The sequence below is a fragment of the Leptonotus elevatus genome, chromosome 12 (genome assembly GCF_054856555.1).
Source record: "Leptonotus elevatus isolate MCC_2025b chromosome 12, RoL_Lele_1.0, whole genome shotgun sequence".
Taxonomy (NCBI): domain Eukaryota; kingdom Metazoa; phylum Chordata; class Actinopteri; order Syngnathiformes; family Syngnathidae; genus Leptonotus; species Leptonotus elevatus.
The window spans coordinates 12,108,650-12,127,683 of NC_141250.1; the positions used below are offsets into that span (position 1 = coordinate 12,108,650).

The following is a 19,034-nucleotide window of genomic DNA, read 5'->3' on the forward strand; positions in this document are numbered from 1 at the left end:
TCCGGAGCTAGCTCGCTAGCATTGATGCTAAATCACTTTGTTATGGTTGTCAGGTGCACTAAATTCACTCTTATAGTAATAGATTAACGTTAATAAATTATAGAGCTTCAACATTCAACAGTGTATCACTTCAACATTTTACAACTTTTTAAGAGATCCTCAAATTGACCGAGACTGTGTTTCTGTGTAGTTACCCATCGAGGACCTGGGCAGCCTTTCATCTCGCTCCCTTCACACTCCTTTCACCGCCACTGTGCCCCAATCAACAGAGGACGTCCTCCTCAAAGGCTTCCAGATGCTTCAAATGGACAATGACCGGATAGAAACTGCACAACAGGTGACCTAATGTCAATTTTAAACGTACTACATGTCACTTCGTACATTCTATGTAAATGTCACAACACGGTCATGTGCGTTGCAGTTTTATGCCTGGTTTGCCAAGTTACAAGCCAACATGGATCAGGACGAGAGTGCAAAGTACAGGTGTGTCAATATTTAATGTTGTAACACTATGCACACTGCTTGTTTATACTATGGGGCATGTCACATGCTATTGTGTTTTGGTAATAACATTTTGAGTAGTATTCATTTTACAATACATGCATGTTTCTTATGTTGGAGAATTCAGCTCAGCAAGATTCAAAGGATTTGCAAGAGTTGTCTTCAACTTGTCAACAATTGAACCAGAGGCAACAAGAGTGGGCTCACTCCCATTTTTGTTATAGTTTTATGGAGAATATATTTGGGTGATTTGTATGGCAAGTTTTTACAGAAAAAAAGTAGTTTTTCTTTTTAAGACGTCTGTGACTCCTATCTTAAACCAATCAACATTGTATGAAAGATGATAAATAAAATTGCTAATGCTAACATGCCGATCCACTGGCACCTAAGATAAACCTCATGGTTACTTTCTGAGTCTTCTATCAAACGTCACTTTCTAGGATGTTATTGCATGAGTTGTTATAGGTATAGTCATTTTGAAAATGAGAGTTGGCCCAGTGGTTGTACTGCCCACTGTAGTTAGCTCTTAGTGGCTCAATTATTCCAAAACATTTATAGACGTGTGAATGCACAACAAGTTGATGCATAACTATTACTGAAATCAGAAACAATAGTTGAACAAAAAGTACAGACATTAGCGTAAAACATGAAGTAGACACACTGGCAAGGTGTGACCTTAATGTGTGCAAGTGCTATAGAAAATAGATGGATTAATAAATGTAACAAACCCTGTGCGGGTTTGTAAATGCAAAGCAGTAGGCATCATCTTTCCATTGTGAATCACGCTTGTGTTTGAATTGCAGGCGGACGCGAGACGATCTGAACTGCTACCAGGAGCAGTGTGATGCCATTCTGAAAGATGTCAGTGCTGCTCTGGAGCAGCTGGATTCCCTACAGAAGCAGTACCTGTTCGTGTCCAACAAGACCGGCACTTTACATGAGGCTTGTGAACAACTTTTAAAAGAACAAGTAAGCAGATTAAGCAACAATTACCGGTACTGTCAAATCATCAGAGTGAATGAATAAAGATTAAAAACATATCATTACAGTGTAAATGCTTTTAAATCCAGGTTAAAAACTGCTCTTTGCCCATACCTTTGATTAAGTTCTATCAACACATTTTTTAAATCACGTTTTTGGGAATCTTGTTCGTGCACAGTACACTCTTTTAGTAATTTTAATAAGCCATTTCATAGATTTTTACTTTGCTCTTAAATCTCTTTAACTCTGTTAATACAACTGCTTTTGAATGTTGTACTTTTAATTACAGTATGGAAGGCATATTGAGTTACAATGTGTAGGAAATGTGCGAAACATCTGTGATTTATTCTAAATAATGTGAACATTTTTGTTTCTTAATAAGCTCACTGTATAGTAACCTCCTGCTCTTAAATTGTGATTTTTTTTTAAAGGGTGTTATTCAAGGCATTTTACAGTACTTCAGAAAGTTACAACGTGTGGAAATAGGGCTATAATTCCTCCTTTTTTTTAAAGCAATACTTGACTAGTCTGGCTACTTGAGATTCAACTAATTTGTTTTGTATTTCTCCCTTGCAGGCAGAGCTTGTTGACCTTGCGGAGAACATACAGCAGAAACTCTCATATCTTAATGACCTGGAGCACATAAACACGGTTGGCTTTTGTTTCTCCTTCTTGAAATCAGATTTTATTAGTTGTATTTCAATGTTGTTTGTGTAAGTGAAGCCACACACTTCATTTCTTTTGTGTGTTTTTCCCTCAGAAACTGAACTCGCCCACCTTGTCTGTAAATAACGAAGGCTTTATACCGATGCTCTCCAAACTAGATGACTGTATTGATTATGTTTCTTTACATGTAAGTACTCTGTTGGTCTTGTCTCATCATAAAAACGGTTGATAATAATTTAAGTTAAAAACATGAATTTTATCTGGAAACAAAGGGTATTACTTATTGATGCATGTATTTGTAATGAGGTTGACGTGTGTGTTTCCCTTTTTTTTTAAGCCCAATTTCAAAGACTACCCTGTTTACCTGGCTAAGTTTAAACAGTGTCTCTCCAAAGCCATGTACTTCATGAAGGTCCACATTGTAAACACAATGCAGAACCTCTCAAGCGCTTTAACAAAAAGGGTGAGATGCAACCATGGTTGTACATTGTTCATATATTAATATTGGTCCATTATATGAAATATTTCTGTGCTTGTTGTCAAGGATCCAATGGGTTTGGCAAACGCCGACAATGCCTTCACACTCTACTATGTCAGGTTTAGAGCAGCGGCACCCAAAGTTCGAGTAAGCTTTACTTATTTATTTATTAATTTTTTTGTGAAATTGCATGTTAGCGCTGTGCAGAACTGTCATTTATTTTCTTCCAGTCGCTGATAGAACAGATAGAACAGCGGGCGTCCAAGATTCCAGAGTGAGTGCTTCCCATGTTTAAATGGACACGTCCACACAATGATGTTAGTACCTCGAAATCAACTCTCTGCTTCTTCATGCAGATACTATCACCTGTTGGATGAAGTCCACCAATGTTACCTGGACCAGAGAGAGCAGCTCCTCACCCCCAGCATTACTTCCACCATCACAGATCTGACCCAGCAGTACAGCAAAGACCACTGCGCCCTGGTGAGGCACGACCGAGCTCGAAGCACAGCTGCCCTTCTTAAAAGCACTCGCGTGACATTTCACATCAGACAAGAAAGCCCCCAGACTTAGACCCTAGCATATTTCCCGGCGTCTATGTGAATCGGCGCACATGATAAATGGCTTCAACCTGCTGACATTTGTGTCATTGCCAACATTGTTGTGCGGTTCAAACAGGCTTTTTTCTCTCTTTGTGCAGGTTCGCAGTGGATGTGCCTTCATGGTTCATGTATGCCAGGATGAGCATCAACTTTACAATGAATTCTTCTCCAAGCCCACACCCAAACTAGAGTGAGTAGAGCCACCCTCTTTTCTAGCTTTCTTCCTCACATTGTTGCGCTTTGAAATTCCGTGGAATAAGGGATGTTCAGATATGATCAGAAATCGGGGTGATTTTGCACTGATCGGTATCGGATGAGAAGATCAAATTTTCAAAGGTCATCCTCAGGTACAAACATATTGCCAAATGGAACAGAAATAGCTTAATTTTATATTACACAATCATGTCATATTTCGATTTTGTGTGGTGGAGTGAACATATATACACGACGGGATTCTGCAAAAAAAAACGCGACTGGCAAGTGTCAACTTTATAAGCCCTGTAGTATAGTATTTGTTTAACAAAAAAAAAAGAAAAGAAAAAGACCACAACCACATTCACCACGTTCCCTCACATTATAGGATGATTTGATTGGCAAAAGAAATGAGGCGCCATGGGGGTGACCAAAACAAAAGCGCTGCCTAATTATGTCACTTATAAGTGACATACACTTAGAGAACTATGTTGCCCAACGGACTATTGCAACAACAGTTAGCCTGCTGTAACTAGAAGATAGCGTTAAAATGAAACTGGCGTCTAGGAACAGATCATGTCTACTGTTTGGAAGTTTTTTTTAACTGACCATGTAAGACGATCTTTGTCGTTACTAAGCTATAGTGGAATTACTTTTGTTTTATATTGTAGTTTATTTCATTTTATTTCATTTTTTAAAATATGAAGTCACCTCCTTTTTGTGATGCTGTCATAAAAGGGAAAAAACACACACAAAATGCTGTGATAACCATAGAACCGGCATGTTTAAAAAAGGTGGCATGATACAAGTTTAATTTGAGTGAATGCAAATTTAAATACAGTGTTTCTCATAGGTGTTACGTTCCAAAAACTGACCACGATAATAGAAATCCACGTTAATTTAATATTTTTTTTAATTTTCCGTTTATTATATATATATATATATATATATATAATTATATATAATATGTTTTAGTTCATTATGCTTTTTCATTTTGGTATGATTTTTAGTTTATTAGGAATGCTTTTTCATTCATCATATGTTCTTTTTTTCATGTAGTCATTTTTTCCATTCAAAGTATTTTTTAAATTTACTTATTATACAAAACAGTATATATTTTTTCGTTTATTCTAAATGTTTTTTCGTTCATACTATATATTTTTTCATTTATTATATATGTTTTAAGGCTAACACCTCACCACACACTTTACACATGCACGTTTCTTGATAGGCGTTAACATTTTCTTTTTCTCACATACTGCATCTCTTATTTAAATACAGTAGGCCTATACACTCTGTGTTCAAACCTTTGTTTAAAATAATAATAATAACAATAAAATAGAATTAAACTAATATCCAAAACATTGATTTGACAAACAAAAATATAACGGCTATCTATCAATTTTTTCCGGCCAATATGTTTTCCTAAAAAAAAAAGATAAAAATAGTAATTAAGCAAAACACACACAACAATAACAAAACATCTGTTAAAATTGACACTCTTAATTTTAATGATGATGATACGAGGCTGAAAAATCCATTGTGATCGGGAGGCTCGCGAGCGCATTGCCGGGGTCTGGCGGTCTCGGTACGACAAGCTGGTAGGCAGTCGATCCGCAGCGCATACGCAGCCGGTGTAACATGAACAAGCTAGAAATAGAAACAAATCGGCGAAGCGGATCCGCAATGCGCACGCATGCGGTGTAATCTAGGGGTGTGCCATGGGGCGGTGGCGGACGCACGAGCGTTCCAGGGCATGAAATTGGAAAACTGTCGGGCCTCTATCTACAGAACGCGACGGGCAAGTTCGGAACGCGACGGGCCATACACCGTTAAAAAGTCTCGTCGAGACGAATCAGAGGATGCCCGTATGTCCCCGGTTGGACGACGGCGAGGCCGCGAAAGATGAACCCGCGAGAAACGAGGGAACACTGTAGTTCACAGAGTGTAAATTCAGATTTCATCTAAAATGATGTTGTAACGTTGGACAGTGAACTACTGGAGAAGCTGTGTTTGTCTCTGTACGATGTTCTGCGCCCTCTCATCATTCACATCATCCACCTGGAAACTCTGTCGGAGCTCTGTGGCATCCTCAAGACTGAGATGCTGGAAGACCACGTTCACCACAACGGTGGGTAGAAGCTTCTGTAATTGCCACTCGCTTGCGGTCATAAACACATGAGCCGCAACATTAGTAACACTTTCACAGTCTTGCTCTTGAGATCTAGTACACAATATGTAGCACAAATATTGTGTTTATCAACGTAATAATCGGGTTTTGACGACTTTGACGTATGCATCAAAGGGAACAAATTATATTTATTTATTTTCATTTTTTTATATTAAAAAGGAAAACAAAAACAACAAGTGATCTTTTCATTACAATTTGTGCCCTGAGCAAGTTACAGAAAGCATTTGAGATGACATGATCTGGACTCATTTGTATTGACCATTCAAGCACAAATCGATATACAGCTGCAGCTCAAATAAATTTGCATATTGTTGAAAATTTCAGATTTATATTCCAAAAAGATTCACTAAACAGAAATATTTTTCCGATGGCCAGTTCCTACTTAATTTCAACATTCAGCATTTTGAGGATTTCTTTTGTAATTTTTACATTAAATTTTTTATTTATTTTGCAGTTAAAGGACAAAAATGCAGAAAAAAGTACAGATTAATAAACAAACATGTAAACCTGACTTTCCAAAGCCATCGATCAAATATTACCCAACTCCAATGAATTAACAAAAAAAAAAATAAACATGCAGGAGACATATACTTTATTTTATTTAAACACTTGAACATTCCTATTTTAAAATGTTTCTCTTTGTTTTCATTAAAAAAAATCTAAACATAACAAAGGCAATCTAACAGTCTAAACCAAAGACTATCTTAAACAAGGCAAATACAATTCATCACAACACACAAAAACAAATATCACAGACATAACCAATAATATATAATAATATAATCATTTTTACATTTCTCAAATATATATTTTTTTCTAGCTGTCAAAATTATAACAAATCAAATCATAAAACAGTTTTTTTTTTTCAGTCTCACTTTTTCAATTCAACCACTGAAATGAATGATGTTTTGTGCAATATTCAAATTTTACTAGCACCTGTGTATGTGTTTTGAAACAGCCGGCCAGCTTGGAGCCTTTGATGCGGTGGTCAAGCAGATGCTGGAGGATGTGCAGGAGAGACTCGTCTACAGGACGCACATTTACATCCAGACGGACATCACTGGCTACAAGCCTGCCCCAGGGGATCTGGCTTATCCCGAAAAACTGGTGATGATGGAGGTGAGGCCAGACAGGAAGCCATCACTCTCTGGTTGTAAATTGTGCTCGCAATCCACCGTGCTTCTAAACTATTTAGCATCTTCTTGTCACTCCTGTGTGTCCTTTTCACCAGAGCATCGCTCAGAGTTTGAAGGAAGAGCAGATGAAGCAAACGTCCCAAGCGGCCGTCTTTTCCGATGTTCAGCTCGAGGATTCAGACGTGAACAGAAACAGTAACGCCGGTGCGTGTTGATGCATTAATTAAACACTTTTGGCGTTGCCGTCGTCACGTGTCTGACCTTCTTCCACGTTTACATAAGGACTTGCAGGGAAACCAGAGGCGTCCCGTCTGCAAGCTTCTGTTTCTCCCGCTGATTTGCACGGCATGTGGTACCCTACGGTCAGACGGACGCTGGTCTGCCTGTCCAAACTGTACAGATGTATAGACGTGAGTACCCAGTAGACACAATGGTAGAGATGCTCTCCATTTCCTGGAAGGCCTGGCAGAGGTCTCAATAGATCCTTCCGCTTCTAAAATGACTCCTTATTATGATACGTCTCCTTGTGTTCTCTTGTCCCTATTATGGGCCTGATTTACAAAGATCCCAAACAGCAGGTGCTAAATTGCGTGTTCACTCACTCTAAGAGATTGTGAGCATTGTTGGGAACAGATGTAAAAGCAGTGGAGACTGCCCTGTTTAAGAAGAGGGTTATTTACTTTAGGTGGCGCTGATTGTTTTCACAAAGGATTATTTGGGAGAGCACTGTAAGCGCCAAATGAAGTTTGAAGTGATGGAATTTTAAGCGCTAGTTGGAGCGACAAACAAATACTGTCCTGAGTTACAGAAAATAACTCTATACCAGAACCACATAAAAGCTGTGTTTTGTTTGATTGAACTCATCCAGATTGCATGCTGTTGCATGCATCTGCCCTTTTTGCATAACATTGCGTCTAAAACTTAGAACTGTCCACCTGAAAAACTGCATTGGGAGAGGCCAGCACTAATTGTCACCATGTGCTGTAAGGCCCAAATCACGAAAATCCAAATTTGAGAGGAGTTTCTCATGACATGGCATAGGACTGCTCGATTATGAAGAAATTATTCATCACAATTATTTGGTAATATTTGAAATCACAATTAGGACGATCATTTGTTTTTTGGTACAAAGAAAATGTTCAACGTAAAAAATAGTTAGACAAATACAATTCTTTGAAACCCTATAATTATACATGTTCCTTTTGGACAAAACAAAATTCATTAAATTATTAAAAGGTGCAGATGTATAAATTTAAACATACAACTCAAAATTTGTGACTTATTTTTATTTTTTTTTTACAATTATGCTGATTTTGTAATTGTGGAGTGTAATAATTAAAATTGTAATTGAATTTCGATTAATTGCACAGCCCTAGCATGGCATGCATGACTCAAAGTGTGGTACTATAGCACAACTGGTGGTCCTCGGGCGCACTTAAGTGGTACACATAAGCCACCACCCAAGGACAGTTTGGTTGTATTTAACGTTTCAGTGCAAATTTACCATATTCAGGAGCAGTGTTCATGTTTACACTGCACATAATGTTACTTGCAATCGTGTTTTCTCACAAGCAGTTGAGCTATTATGCTGCTGTATATTAATTCTGGTCATTATGGTGGTACTTGGTGCGAAAGGATAAAAAACAACTGCCTTCAATGATTCAGGAGATCAAAAATTGCCTTGCTCAATACACCATATTCTACAGTAAATTTACATTTAAAATTTTTGTTTCTGGCATTTCAAAAAAAGTTTACTCAAGTGAAATAGTTCTCCATTCCATATCTCTGCTACACTGGCACCACTGTGAATGCTGGTTTGCAGCTGCCTTTCAGACGCGGGGTTCAAAAGTTGCATTACTAAAGGCACTAAATTAATCTACTGTATTTGCATATCGTTGTCCCAGAAGGCCCAAATAAACAGCGCCGATATTTATTGCCTCACATCTGCTTGTGTGAGCAATCAAGTTTGTGCCAAATTCGAGTGGTCACATTTAGTCATTTAGAGGTCCTAAGTGTGACCGAAGCAGACTGAAAAAGTTCTTTAAAAGTCTTTAATTTGTCTTCCATTAAATTGCAAGTGTACTGTACTTCTCACCAAGAAGGGTGCACCGACACCTGTTTGTGTGCATCCGTTAATTCACAATTTACATTGGAATGCGTCCACAGTGGATTATGAGAACACACACGTAATAAAAGGCCTTCTTGTTTTTGTTTTTTTTGTTTGTTTTTATCGTGAGGATCTATTAGATGTTGGGACTTGTACTACTTTCCGCCTCCAGGGTCTCGCTGGGAAACTGTGAGGGTTGGGCATCTGAGGATAGGATATCCCCACATCTTTTGTATTTTCTTCCTAATTCCCATCCCCATTATACTGCCTTTTCCAGAGAGCTGTCTTCCAGGGTTTATCTCAAGAAGCCTTATCTGCCTGCATCCAGTCCCTGCTGAGTGCCTCTGATAGTATCCTTAAGAACAAGGTTTGGCACACTCACTCGCTCAATAGAAGTTTTGTACTTTTCCCCCCCATTTTTGTATTATTATAAAAACAGCTGGAAACGGCGACCGTCTTTTGGACGCCGTCCCCTCCCTAATTCTGTTTCATTAGAACTTCCTGCGGCAATGGGGCACTTAACTAAAGCAGCTGGGATGTCATTTAAAGTTTATTGTAATGGCGGCGTTATTATGCTCCACAGACTGTTCAGCGAAGCGTCCTCTTATTTATGGGTCGCTCTCACCTTCAAATTTGCTGTTAATATCTACGCTGACTGGCCCGTTTCAACCTACCATTTCAAATTAATGCGGCAACATCAATTTGGGATGACGAGTGTCCTCCCCGTGCCTCTTATTTTCATCCCTCGATCTTTAATAACGAGCTGAGCAATAAATGGCTTCAGATGTCTACCCCCCCCCCACTCCCCACCCCACAGAATCTTATCCCTTTCCAGCTCTGGCTATGCAGAAGTTATTAATTAGCCGAATTTCCTTATCATCTCCGAGCCTGCTTGCGCTCTCCATGTTCTCGACTGCCTGGAAAGTCAGATGGTGCTTTTTTTTGTGTGTGGATTTTTAACGACGTTGCTCTCTTTCTCTCTCGTCTTCCACAGACACAAATAGATGGGCAGCTTTTCCTGATCAAGCACCTGCTGATCATGCGTGAACAGATTGCTCCATTTCACACCGATTTTGCCATCAAGGAGATCTCGCTGGACCTGAAGAAAACGCGAGGTAAGATAATTAAACGTTGGTGTTCAGCTCCATAAAGCCCGTCATTACATTCCCATGCTCATTAAGCAACTTGTGCCTATCACATGCACCGGTGGCAACAATTAATTCGAAAATTACAGTGTCATCCAACACCTTAATGTACGCTAACTGCTGCCTCTCTGGGGCACGTTTGCCCCTCCCTCCACCTTCATCCAAGGTCATATTTGATTTGTGCCACTAGAGGGCACTCCAGTGCTACACCCTGATTTTCTCATCCCTGTGTTCTTTGTCAAGATGCTGCCTTCAAAATCCTGAACCCGAAGGCTGTTACCAAATTCTTCCGGCTTAACAGTCACAACGCCATTCTGGAATTCCTGTTGGAGGTTTTTATTTATTTCCCCCTTTTGTCCTTCCTTTAATTCAACATGCCATTCACTGTCTGCCAAGGGAGCTTGTACTTGAAAGGATCATTTTCTTTGCTCTGCAGGGAACCCCCGAGATAAAGGAGCACTACATCGACTCCAAGAAAGATGTGGACCGACACCTGAAGTTCAGCTGCGAGCAGTTCATTCAGCAGCAGACTCAGATCTTCACGGGGAACTTTGAGGAGTTTCTCACCAAGGTAACCGTCAGACGTGGCCTCAGGCGGAGACGGCACGTCTTGACCTTCAGCTCTCAGCTTTTAACTTTATTGCAATCCATTTGGACTGACACCTTTCTCGCACGACTGCAGACAAATTTCTTCCCTTCAGCTGAGATGTGTATTTGTGATGTTCCCCTATTGTTGTCTTTCAACACAATTGTCTTCAAATCATTTGCGGTCCACCTTTTTTCCCCCTTCTTTCCCACCCACCCGACTCGTTTTCATTGTCCTCTATTTTTGCAAACAACACCAATTGTTCAATTGTCAAGCTAACAAAATAGTCTCTGTTTTGGAGTTAATCCGTTTGACTCGGTGAAGACAATTGTGTTCCTTTTTTTAATTTTTTTTATTACCAAGGCTGTCACAAACTATTGTTTATTTTGGACACAGGTTGCAGAGCTGAAAAATATGGCCATCCAGGGCGGCCCTGCATACATGCTGTCGAAGCAGCCGTGGGCTCAGCCCGGTAGGTTCAGGGGCTCAGGGAAAGGCCACTGGCATCTTGCTGCGACTCGTCTCAACGTGTACCCAGCGCCCTCCAGGCTATGTCTGTATTTTCGTTTTTTATTTTATTTTCCTTCTCCTTTCAGCAAAGATCAACGATCTAGTGACGGCAACCTACCGGGTGATGAAGAACAAGCTGCCGAGCACGCTGCAGAGCATGTCCTTGTACTTGGCCAACAGAGACACAGAGTTCATCCTTTTCAAGCCTGTGCGGGTGCGTGCCTCAAAACAGCAGGCGCTTCTTTTTCTAACTTTAATCATCAGCCATTTAAAAGAATGTTATATTCGGAGATAGAGTCAGCTTGAAGTCATCCGTGGTGAAACATTAGCATATTTCAGTTAATCACATTAGTCGCACTGCTGTAAATACTGTAGTGAAAGGAGCCGCTAATGAGTTTGGCAAAGATGGAGCATTGCTCTTCAGGTGTGTAGTTCACTGGCGGAGTCATAATATGATTAATGAGTGGATATTCTTTTATAATTATACATGACCCAATGTAGCAGAGGTAACCACATTTAAAGGTCAGTCTGGTCAGTACGTTTCTTGTTCATTTTGAAGCAATATTTCAACCTGTACCAAAGCAACTTTTCTTTTTTTTGGAGGTCCGATCCATAAACCGTCCAGCCACGTGTCTCACTCATAAATGTCAAAGCAATGTGTTGATTTTTGAATATCGGAAACATGGCAGCCAAAATGAGGTTAAATCAGAACATGGGCGTTGTCATCTCTCGTTCGTTCATCATTTTACCAAATTTTCCAAGGTCCCCCCGCCCCTTTATCCCCTTTTGGCCTAAAGTGCCTGGCTAAATATGCCTCTAACACCTATGGGCGACTTTAGAATCATCCCCGAAAAACTGAAGTCTTTCTGGAAATTCTGCACCTACTAAATAATTCATCTCAGCCCCTGTAGCCAATAGAAACATAAATCCCAAAACAGTAAAGAGCTTACACCTATTGCTTTCACATGAACCTAAGTATATTATTATAAACTTTCAATATATATATATATTTTGAAAAAAATCTACGAACTTTACACAAGGAAAGCCAATAAAAGAAAAAAAAAGCAATGTGAAGAATACAGATTTCTCAGTGAAAACAATTTGCAAGAGATGCACTTGCCTTCAATCCTAAATGTAAAAAAAAAAAGAGAAGAAAATCACTATTTTCAATATTTTAAAAAACAAAGTCTCAGTGCAAGAAAAGCATTATTTTCTATTTAGAAAATGAAGTGTCAATACAAGCACAGTGAGCCCCGATGTGCATAATAACCTAATAAAAGTTTTCATCTCTCCGGCAGTCACGTCAGGTCACTTTGACATCTTTGCCCTCCCTGGAGTGTGTTGGGTCTGGTCGCTGTAAATATTGGTTTCAATAACGAGATGCGCCCAGAGTTCTTCAGCAAAAATTAAATAAAATATCGGCAATGGTGTACCATCTGTGGGTATATTTACGAAATCAACATCAATTCAACATTCTTATTGTCTGCAATCCTGTTTTAACCATATATCAGTGTCAACTGTTTCACAGTTTTCAAGCACGTAATTTATATCACTGCCGTTACATATTTCAGAACATTATGGCTCAAAGTAATTCAAGGAAATGCTACAAGGCCCACGTCACACTGGTAATCTATTCTACGCCAAAGCGCTTTACAAAGCCCCACACAACCTCAAGGATGGGAGTTGACCACTGTACCACTAAGCCATGCCGCCCCGTCTATATATTTTGATGCATTTCATTGGCTAAGAGACCGAGAATTGGTTAATAAAAAAACAATTTCTGCCTTCCTGCAGAAAGTTTGCATGTTGTCGGCTCCCTTTCGCATTCCAATAACAGGCATTTTGTTATAATTGAGGGCTCGAACTCTGCGTAGTGTGAAAGTGAGTTTGAATGGATGTTTGTCGATGCCATTGGTTGATGACCAGTCCAGAGTGTACTCCGCGTCTCACCCTTGAAGTTAGTTTCGGATGGGTGGATAATATGTGACCAAGTCAGTATTGAGTCTCATCCCTATACTATAACGTACATGAAATTCTTAAAGTTTTAGTGGCCGGGCGTCTCAATACGTTTGACTGTATAAATATTTTAGCTCTTGTGATGTGTTTTTTTTCTGTCCAGAATAATATCCAGCAGGTATTCCAAAGGCTGCACACTTTGCTACAGGAGGAATACAGCGGGGAGGACCTCCAGATCATCGCATGTCCGTCAATGGAGCAGGTACACACCACTGTGAACCGAAGAGAAGCCACACCAGACACGTTTTTAATAATGCAGCTGCAACCCTCATTTGTGCTGAGAGCAGGTTGACTCGCAGCCGCGTTAAATAGGCTACACAAACAAGTCTGTCTTTCTTTTCCCAGATTAACCTGCTGCTGTCTGTGAATAAGTAATGATCAGAAGACTTGTGCTTGCGATGTCGCACATTGAGCCGCGGGACTGTGAGGGGGCGACAGGAGCCGCACTCGTAGCTGATGCAGCCATATAGAGCCAAAGACGTAGTCGGCAGCGTGCTGAGCCACGCGGCGCCAGTCAAGATCTCTCCTTTTTGCTTTGTTTAAAACACGGAGGTGGAAAAAAAACCAGGTCGCATCTCACTTAACAGCAAATGGTAAAGGATAAAGCGTACTTGCGCACAGCGATGGTGCGGGGCCAGCGGGAGGAATATATTGGAGTGTTCAAACGAGCACTCTTTGGGTGTGTGAAAAGGGGAGCTGGAGGGCTGTTGATCAGTCATTTAGCTAACGGCCAGTAAGGCAGCTCGCCTTCCGATTCCCTTGATGGCCATTGGGAGGATAACAAGAAAAACTCTGCTAAACCTTTTTATTTGCATATTTTAGCACAGTGCTTCCAATGTATAATGAAACTCTTCTGCCTGTGCTAGGAAATGCTCAGGTTTGTGATAATGGACAGTTATATACATATCTTCTGTTGCAAGGATGTAAAAAGGACAAATGATATGTTTTATACTTGATTTTCTTTTATACCTAGCCTACAACTAATACTCGTTGATTGGAAATAATGTATGGAGCTACAATGATGTGTACAGTTGTACTATTTATGGACCTTGTGATTAAAACCTTCTTGATCTGGTTTGACGAATGTGACGTGAATGCGATTCTGTGAATGTCATGTCGCGAATGAGACTCTACCCTTTAGGGAGTCTACTTGTCAAAAGCGCTGTTACCATCTTTGCACCTGTGCCGTGACCTTCTGTTGACTGAAAGTCTGGAATCCGTACGGAGGTATTGGATGGTCCCGAGCGGGATGTTGTTGTGATCTCTGCACGCGTCCGCACTCCAGCACCACAACTGAAACCTGTCAGGTGTGCAGTGTGACACTTTGAATTTCGCTGATATGTAAACCTGTTATAACAAGTCAATGATTTATCCTGCCGTTTGCACTGACTGAAAACGCACAACAGTATCTTAGAATGTAAAGCTCAGGTATCCATGCTTGTTTTGTTTTTTTTCTGACAAGTGATATTGGTAAGTGTCACATAGCTGGCATTTTCTTAGTAGTTAGCATGTTTGCCTCACAGTCATAATGTTCAGATTTCAAATCTCTGGAAACTTGGTGTACGCCACTTTTCACCGATTCAGACTTAATCAAATGTCAAAATGTCATCGCCGCCTCGGAGCAAGTTGGCCAGCTCGTCATGGGAAAATGAAGCGTCATGAAGCTCTTGCGATACTTTTTGACTCTTCTTGATGGCACTCTTGGTTTATACAAACAGTGGAAATTTTGTCAATTTAAAGCCAAGAGCACCATCGAGAGGAGTAAAAAAATATATATCACAAGTGCTTTCATCAAGTTTCATTTTCCCATCACTAGGTAAAATTCAAAACTTAATCCATATTCGATCTGAACGATCTCACAAGACCTTCTACAGGAAAGTGATGATTGGCTGATGATGTCATAGCATTGCCTTAAAATCCACTTGGATCGATCTGATCTCGTACCCTACATTGGACACTTGCACAAGGCAGCATCTTTGCGTGGATGTGATCATGTGACACATGGACAAAATTGTTGGTACCTCTATGTTAATTTAAAGGGAAACCCACAATGGTCACTGAGGACACTTGAAACTTGCAAAAGTAACATTAGATTGAAAAAAAATTGAAAATTCAACAATTAAAAGCATCCATTACTTTTGAATTGACGTTGAATAGAATTATTATTAATCTATATATATTTTTTAAATAATTATGAAATTGACCTGGGCAAAAATGTTGTTACCTCTGCAAAAGATTAAAAAAATTATTTGACCAGAGGCACATGTGTAACTCAGGTGTGCCTTTTAATTTGTATCTTCAAACTCAAAATCAGTCAGTCTGCCCATTTAAAGGGTGATTAATAGTCACTGTGATTTTTGGTGACATGGTGTGTACCACACTCAGCATGGACGAGAGTTGTCTCAGGAGATTAGAAATAATTTTATTAAATAATTGAGTTAAATAATGGCTAGTTTTGATTGTTTAATTTTGACAACATTTTTATTTGTTACTTTTGTAAGTTTCAAGTGATTTCAGTGACCATTGTGGGTTTTTTCTCTCATTAATTGTAGAGTACCAACAATTTTGTCCTCATGTGTATCTTGCAATGACATATTCAAAGAATGGGGACAATAATCGTTGCATCGATTGTTAAATATTCTGTGATATTGACAACACTGGCATTAAAGCAGGAGTTGTGAGGCAGACTTTCTAACCACTATTTCACCATGCTACAGATGTTTCCCACCCCGTTAAAGTAATTTATAAAGTAATGATTGACTTTTCCGCCTAGTTGGTCCAATCAAGGCAATATGGACAATTAATGACGATTGGAAGCTTGAGAAGATGATCTTCTCAAGCTTCCAATCACGTTGCTCTGATGTCATCCCCTGTAGTGCATAACAACGCCTTTGGGGCATATTTACATCATATCGAGGTATTGCTTTGATGTATTAACCCACATTTTTATTTTGGTTCTTTCTCGGCATGTATTCAATTTCTGAGGGAATTGCAATCACTATTAGAGCCCTGCTTGTGTGTTCTGTCAATCACGCTCAAATGAGTAGACCGCCGGATGGGATGTTGGCCGTGAATTTACATAGCGTTTCCAATTTTTCAACACAGCCGCTGCAATTGTTGCCTGGAAGATGGACATATTTGTCTTTTATTCCAAATTCTGGAACTAATTTGGTTGGCGACTCCCACTGTGCAAAAGAAATGTAAGAAAACGTTTTCTCCTGTGAGGTGGCAATTGTCAATTTGCTATTCTCGTAGAATATCTTCAAAGCTGCCAAGCCTTCAATTAATATGGCTTTTTAAATTATGATGAAATGATGAATTACACGTCCATGTATAACCAAATTGTGATGTGGGGAAGGAAAACTCTCTAATCATCATTTTAATTCTCAAGCAAAGAATCACTTTGGGAATACTAATAAAAGAAGACAATGTCTCACCAATTAGCAAGCATGCAGTAACCAAACGAACGTTCATTAAATTAATTCAAGATGGAAGTTGGAAGGCATGATGTTACCAGCAGGCAATCACCCTTCAAAATGAGCCATTAAAACAGCTTAAAAAAAAAAAAGACAACAACTCTTTGTTTTTTATATCCTTATTGATCAGGATGGATAGTAAATTACACTGAGCGCATGATATTGTGCCTGCACTGCACTATTTTGGTTTCCGTTAAAAGTACAAAGTAACAAGAAAGACAGCATACTTGTCGCTATAACCCTTTTATGCCTGCTTAATTGCGATCTAAAAATAAGCAGCGCAGCGTTAGTCATAAGAGTAAAATCACCCATAAAGCAGCTAATCCATGCTGACAAGCCCTCGGTTAAAATGTAAACAATCAAGTGACAGTTGTCTCATTAACACATTTATTTTAAAAGCACCACTGTAGCCTTTAATAGTCGTTTTTTATATTGCTTCCTTTTTACAATAAGATAACATATTATTCGATGACCCACTACTAGGTTTTCCATCATGTTTTTTTTAAGCTCCATTCACCCCATCATATTAAAAAAATTAATAATTTTTCATTTGTGGTCACGAGATACACATCTTTCCCACGCTTGATTAGCTTCTTATCATAGCTAATTAATGCATGGCCATGAGATAAGAGTGTATAAAGACACAGGCGTGCACACGCACACAATCGCTGACTTCGTCACTCCCAGTGCAAGTAGGATGTAGCTTCTCAGGATGTGCTTCCGACTAAATGTCCTTGTACATCGGTGGGAAAATGAATAGCCAATTCATTTCAAATTAATTAATGAGGGAAATCTCTCTGAATGTTCTGATCTCCTGTTTCAATGCCAGAGTCCTAATCAGCACATTTATGTAGGCCATAGAGGACAACTCTGGATGTATGTTTTTTATTATTATAGGAAATTATTGTAGTTTAATGATTTGTAGTGTATTTCCCTTTGCCTTTATTGTGTCAGATTTATCAGTAATCAGTTAATCCACTGTTACATCCATTCCTGGTCATGAAGTATGTTACAAAGGAGTATTAGGACTACCAGTATATTCAAAAGACAAATATTTAGACAATGAGAATAAAGTCAGATTTTTTAGAGAATAATTTTTTTTGTAATTAAATATAAAAAAAAATAAAAAAATAATTATGAAATTAAATCATATTTTTTTAGAGAATGCTTTTTTAGTAAATCAATATAAAATAAAATTATCAAATGTAAAATTTAATAATAAAATGATCAAATAACATTTTATACTCCTAAAATTTTAATTTGTGACTTAAATTTTCACACTATATATGTATGATATATATATATGTGTGTGTATATGTTAATCACTAAAAATGTAACCTAATTTTCAGTAGATTGCATAACATTTAAATTTATGCCTCAGAAATATGCGTCTGCATTTCAGTCAATTCTCATAATATTATGCCTTTTTATGTCTGTAAAAATATTGACTACCTTCTCGTAAGATTATGACTTTTTCTCATTTCTCAATGTCGTTTGTCACAGATTTCGGCTTTATTCTTAAAAACAAAAAGGCAACACAAATCTCATAAAATTTAGTTAAGTTTTTTTTAACTCAAAATGCAACTGTATTCTTGTATGGTTACAACTTTTTATCTCTTACAAAGTTTTACTTTATTCACATAAGAGAACAACTTTTCGTCTCCGAAGAAAATACGACTTCCTTCTCGTAAAATTGTGACTTTAGAAAAAAACGGGCTTCTTTCTAGTCAGATTATAACTTTAATCTCCAACTACTAAAATAGCGAATTTTTACCTTGGAAAACTGTTCATTCATGTAACATTGACTCTTTTTTTTTCTCTAAAAACACATGACTTAATTCTCATAAGATTCTGACTTTTTATCTCTGAAAATTAGATTTTATTCTCACAACATCTGAACTTTTATTTTATTTTTATTTTTTTATCTGGCTTCATTCCGATCCGACTTTTTTCTTTCTCTCATTGGTTATGCCACTACAAACACAATAATAACTATACTTACGAATACCTCTCTGAAGGTGTCAATCAAAGGTGAACATTATTATTTTCCACTCTTTGAGCTTTGACATGAACACATTGAACAGAGCCGTTTCAAGCACTACACCTTTTTATGATAAGTTTCTCCTTGAGAGACTCTGAGAATGCAGCACCTCATTATAGGAGGATATACAGTGCGTAGTGTACTATATTCTACTCGCCTACGTCTGGGAATACTCTGAAAAAGAGAAACTCAACAAACTTTCACTTTTTATTACATTCTTTTACTGTTTTGAATACATGAAAGAACGCCTTTCACACAATGAACGCTTAAATTGCTATTAATTTGTCATTGTGAATACATCTACTGTATTTAATATCATTTTCTTGCTAGATCTTCCATTTCTGTTTTCCATGGAAAAGCTGCTCTCCCGTTGTGTGAAAATTGTCGATAGAGCCTCGCGTTGATG

General features: G+C 38.6%; 1 protein-coding gene across 1 annotated transcript in view; it reads left to right on the top strand.

Moving 5' to 3' along the window:
- cog3 (component of oligomeric golgi complex 3) overlaps positions 1-14,195 on the top strand; it is a 14,413-nt gene extending 218 nt beyond the window's left edge. Inside the window, exons 2-23 of the mRNA XM_086091745.1 lie at positions 191-337; positions 422-483; positions 1,305-1,470; positions 2,059-2,133; positions 2,243-2,335; positions 2,486-2,611; positions 2,693-2,773; positions 2,857-2,900; positions 2,983-3,109; positions 3,327-3,418; positions 5,412-5,551; positions 6,570-6,730; positions 6,843-6,951; positions 7,030-7,157; positions 9,132-9,221; positions 9,849-9,969; positions 10,243-10,331; positions 10,436-10,570; positions 10,982-11,057; positions 11,182-11,309; positions 13,215-13,313; positions 13,457-14,195. Coding sequence (XP_085947871.1) covers positions 191-337; positions 422-483; positions 1,305-1,470; positions 2,059-2,133; positions 2,243-2,335; positions 2,486-2,611; positions 2,693-2,773; positions 2,857-2,900; positions 2,983-3,109; positions 3,327-3,418; positions 5,412-5,551; positions 6,570-6,730; positions 6,843-6,951; positions 7,030-7,157; positions 9,132-9,221; positions 9,849-9,969; positions 10,243-10,331; positions 10,436-10,570; positions 10,982-11,057; positions 11,182-11,309; positions 13,215-13,313; positions 13,457-13,486 — 2,319 coding nt within the window. The 3' untranslated portion in view covers positions 13,487-14,195. The remainder of the gene's footprint in view (positions 1-190; positions 338-421; positions 484-1,304; positions 1,471-2,058; positions 2,134-2,242; positions 2,336-2,485; positions 2,612-2,692; positions 2,774-2,856; positions 2,901-2,982; positions 3,110-3,326; positions 3,419-5,411; positions 5,552-6,569; positions 6,731-6,842; positions 6,952-7,029; positions 7,158-9,131; positions 9,222-9,848; positions 9,970-10,242; positions 10,332-10,435; positions 10,571-10,981; positions 11,058-11,181; positions 11,310-13,214; positions 13,314-13,456) is intronic.
- The last annotated feature ends 4,839 nt before the right edge of the window (positions 14,196-19,034 follow it).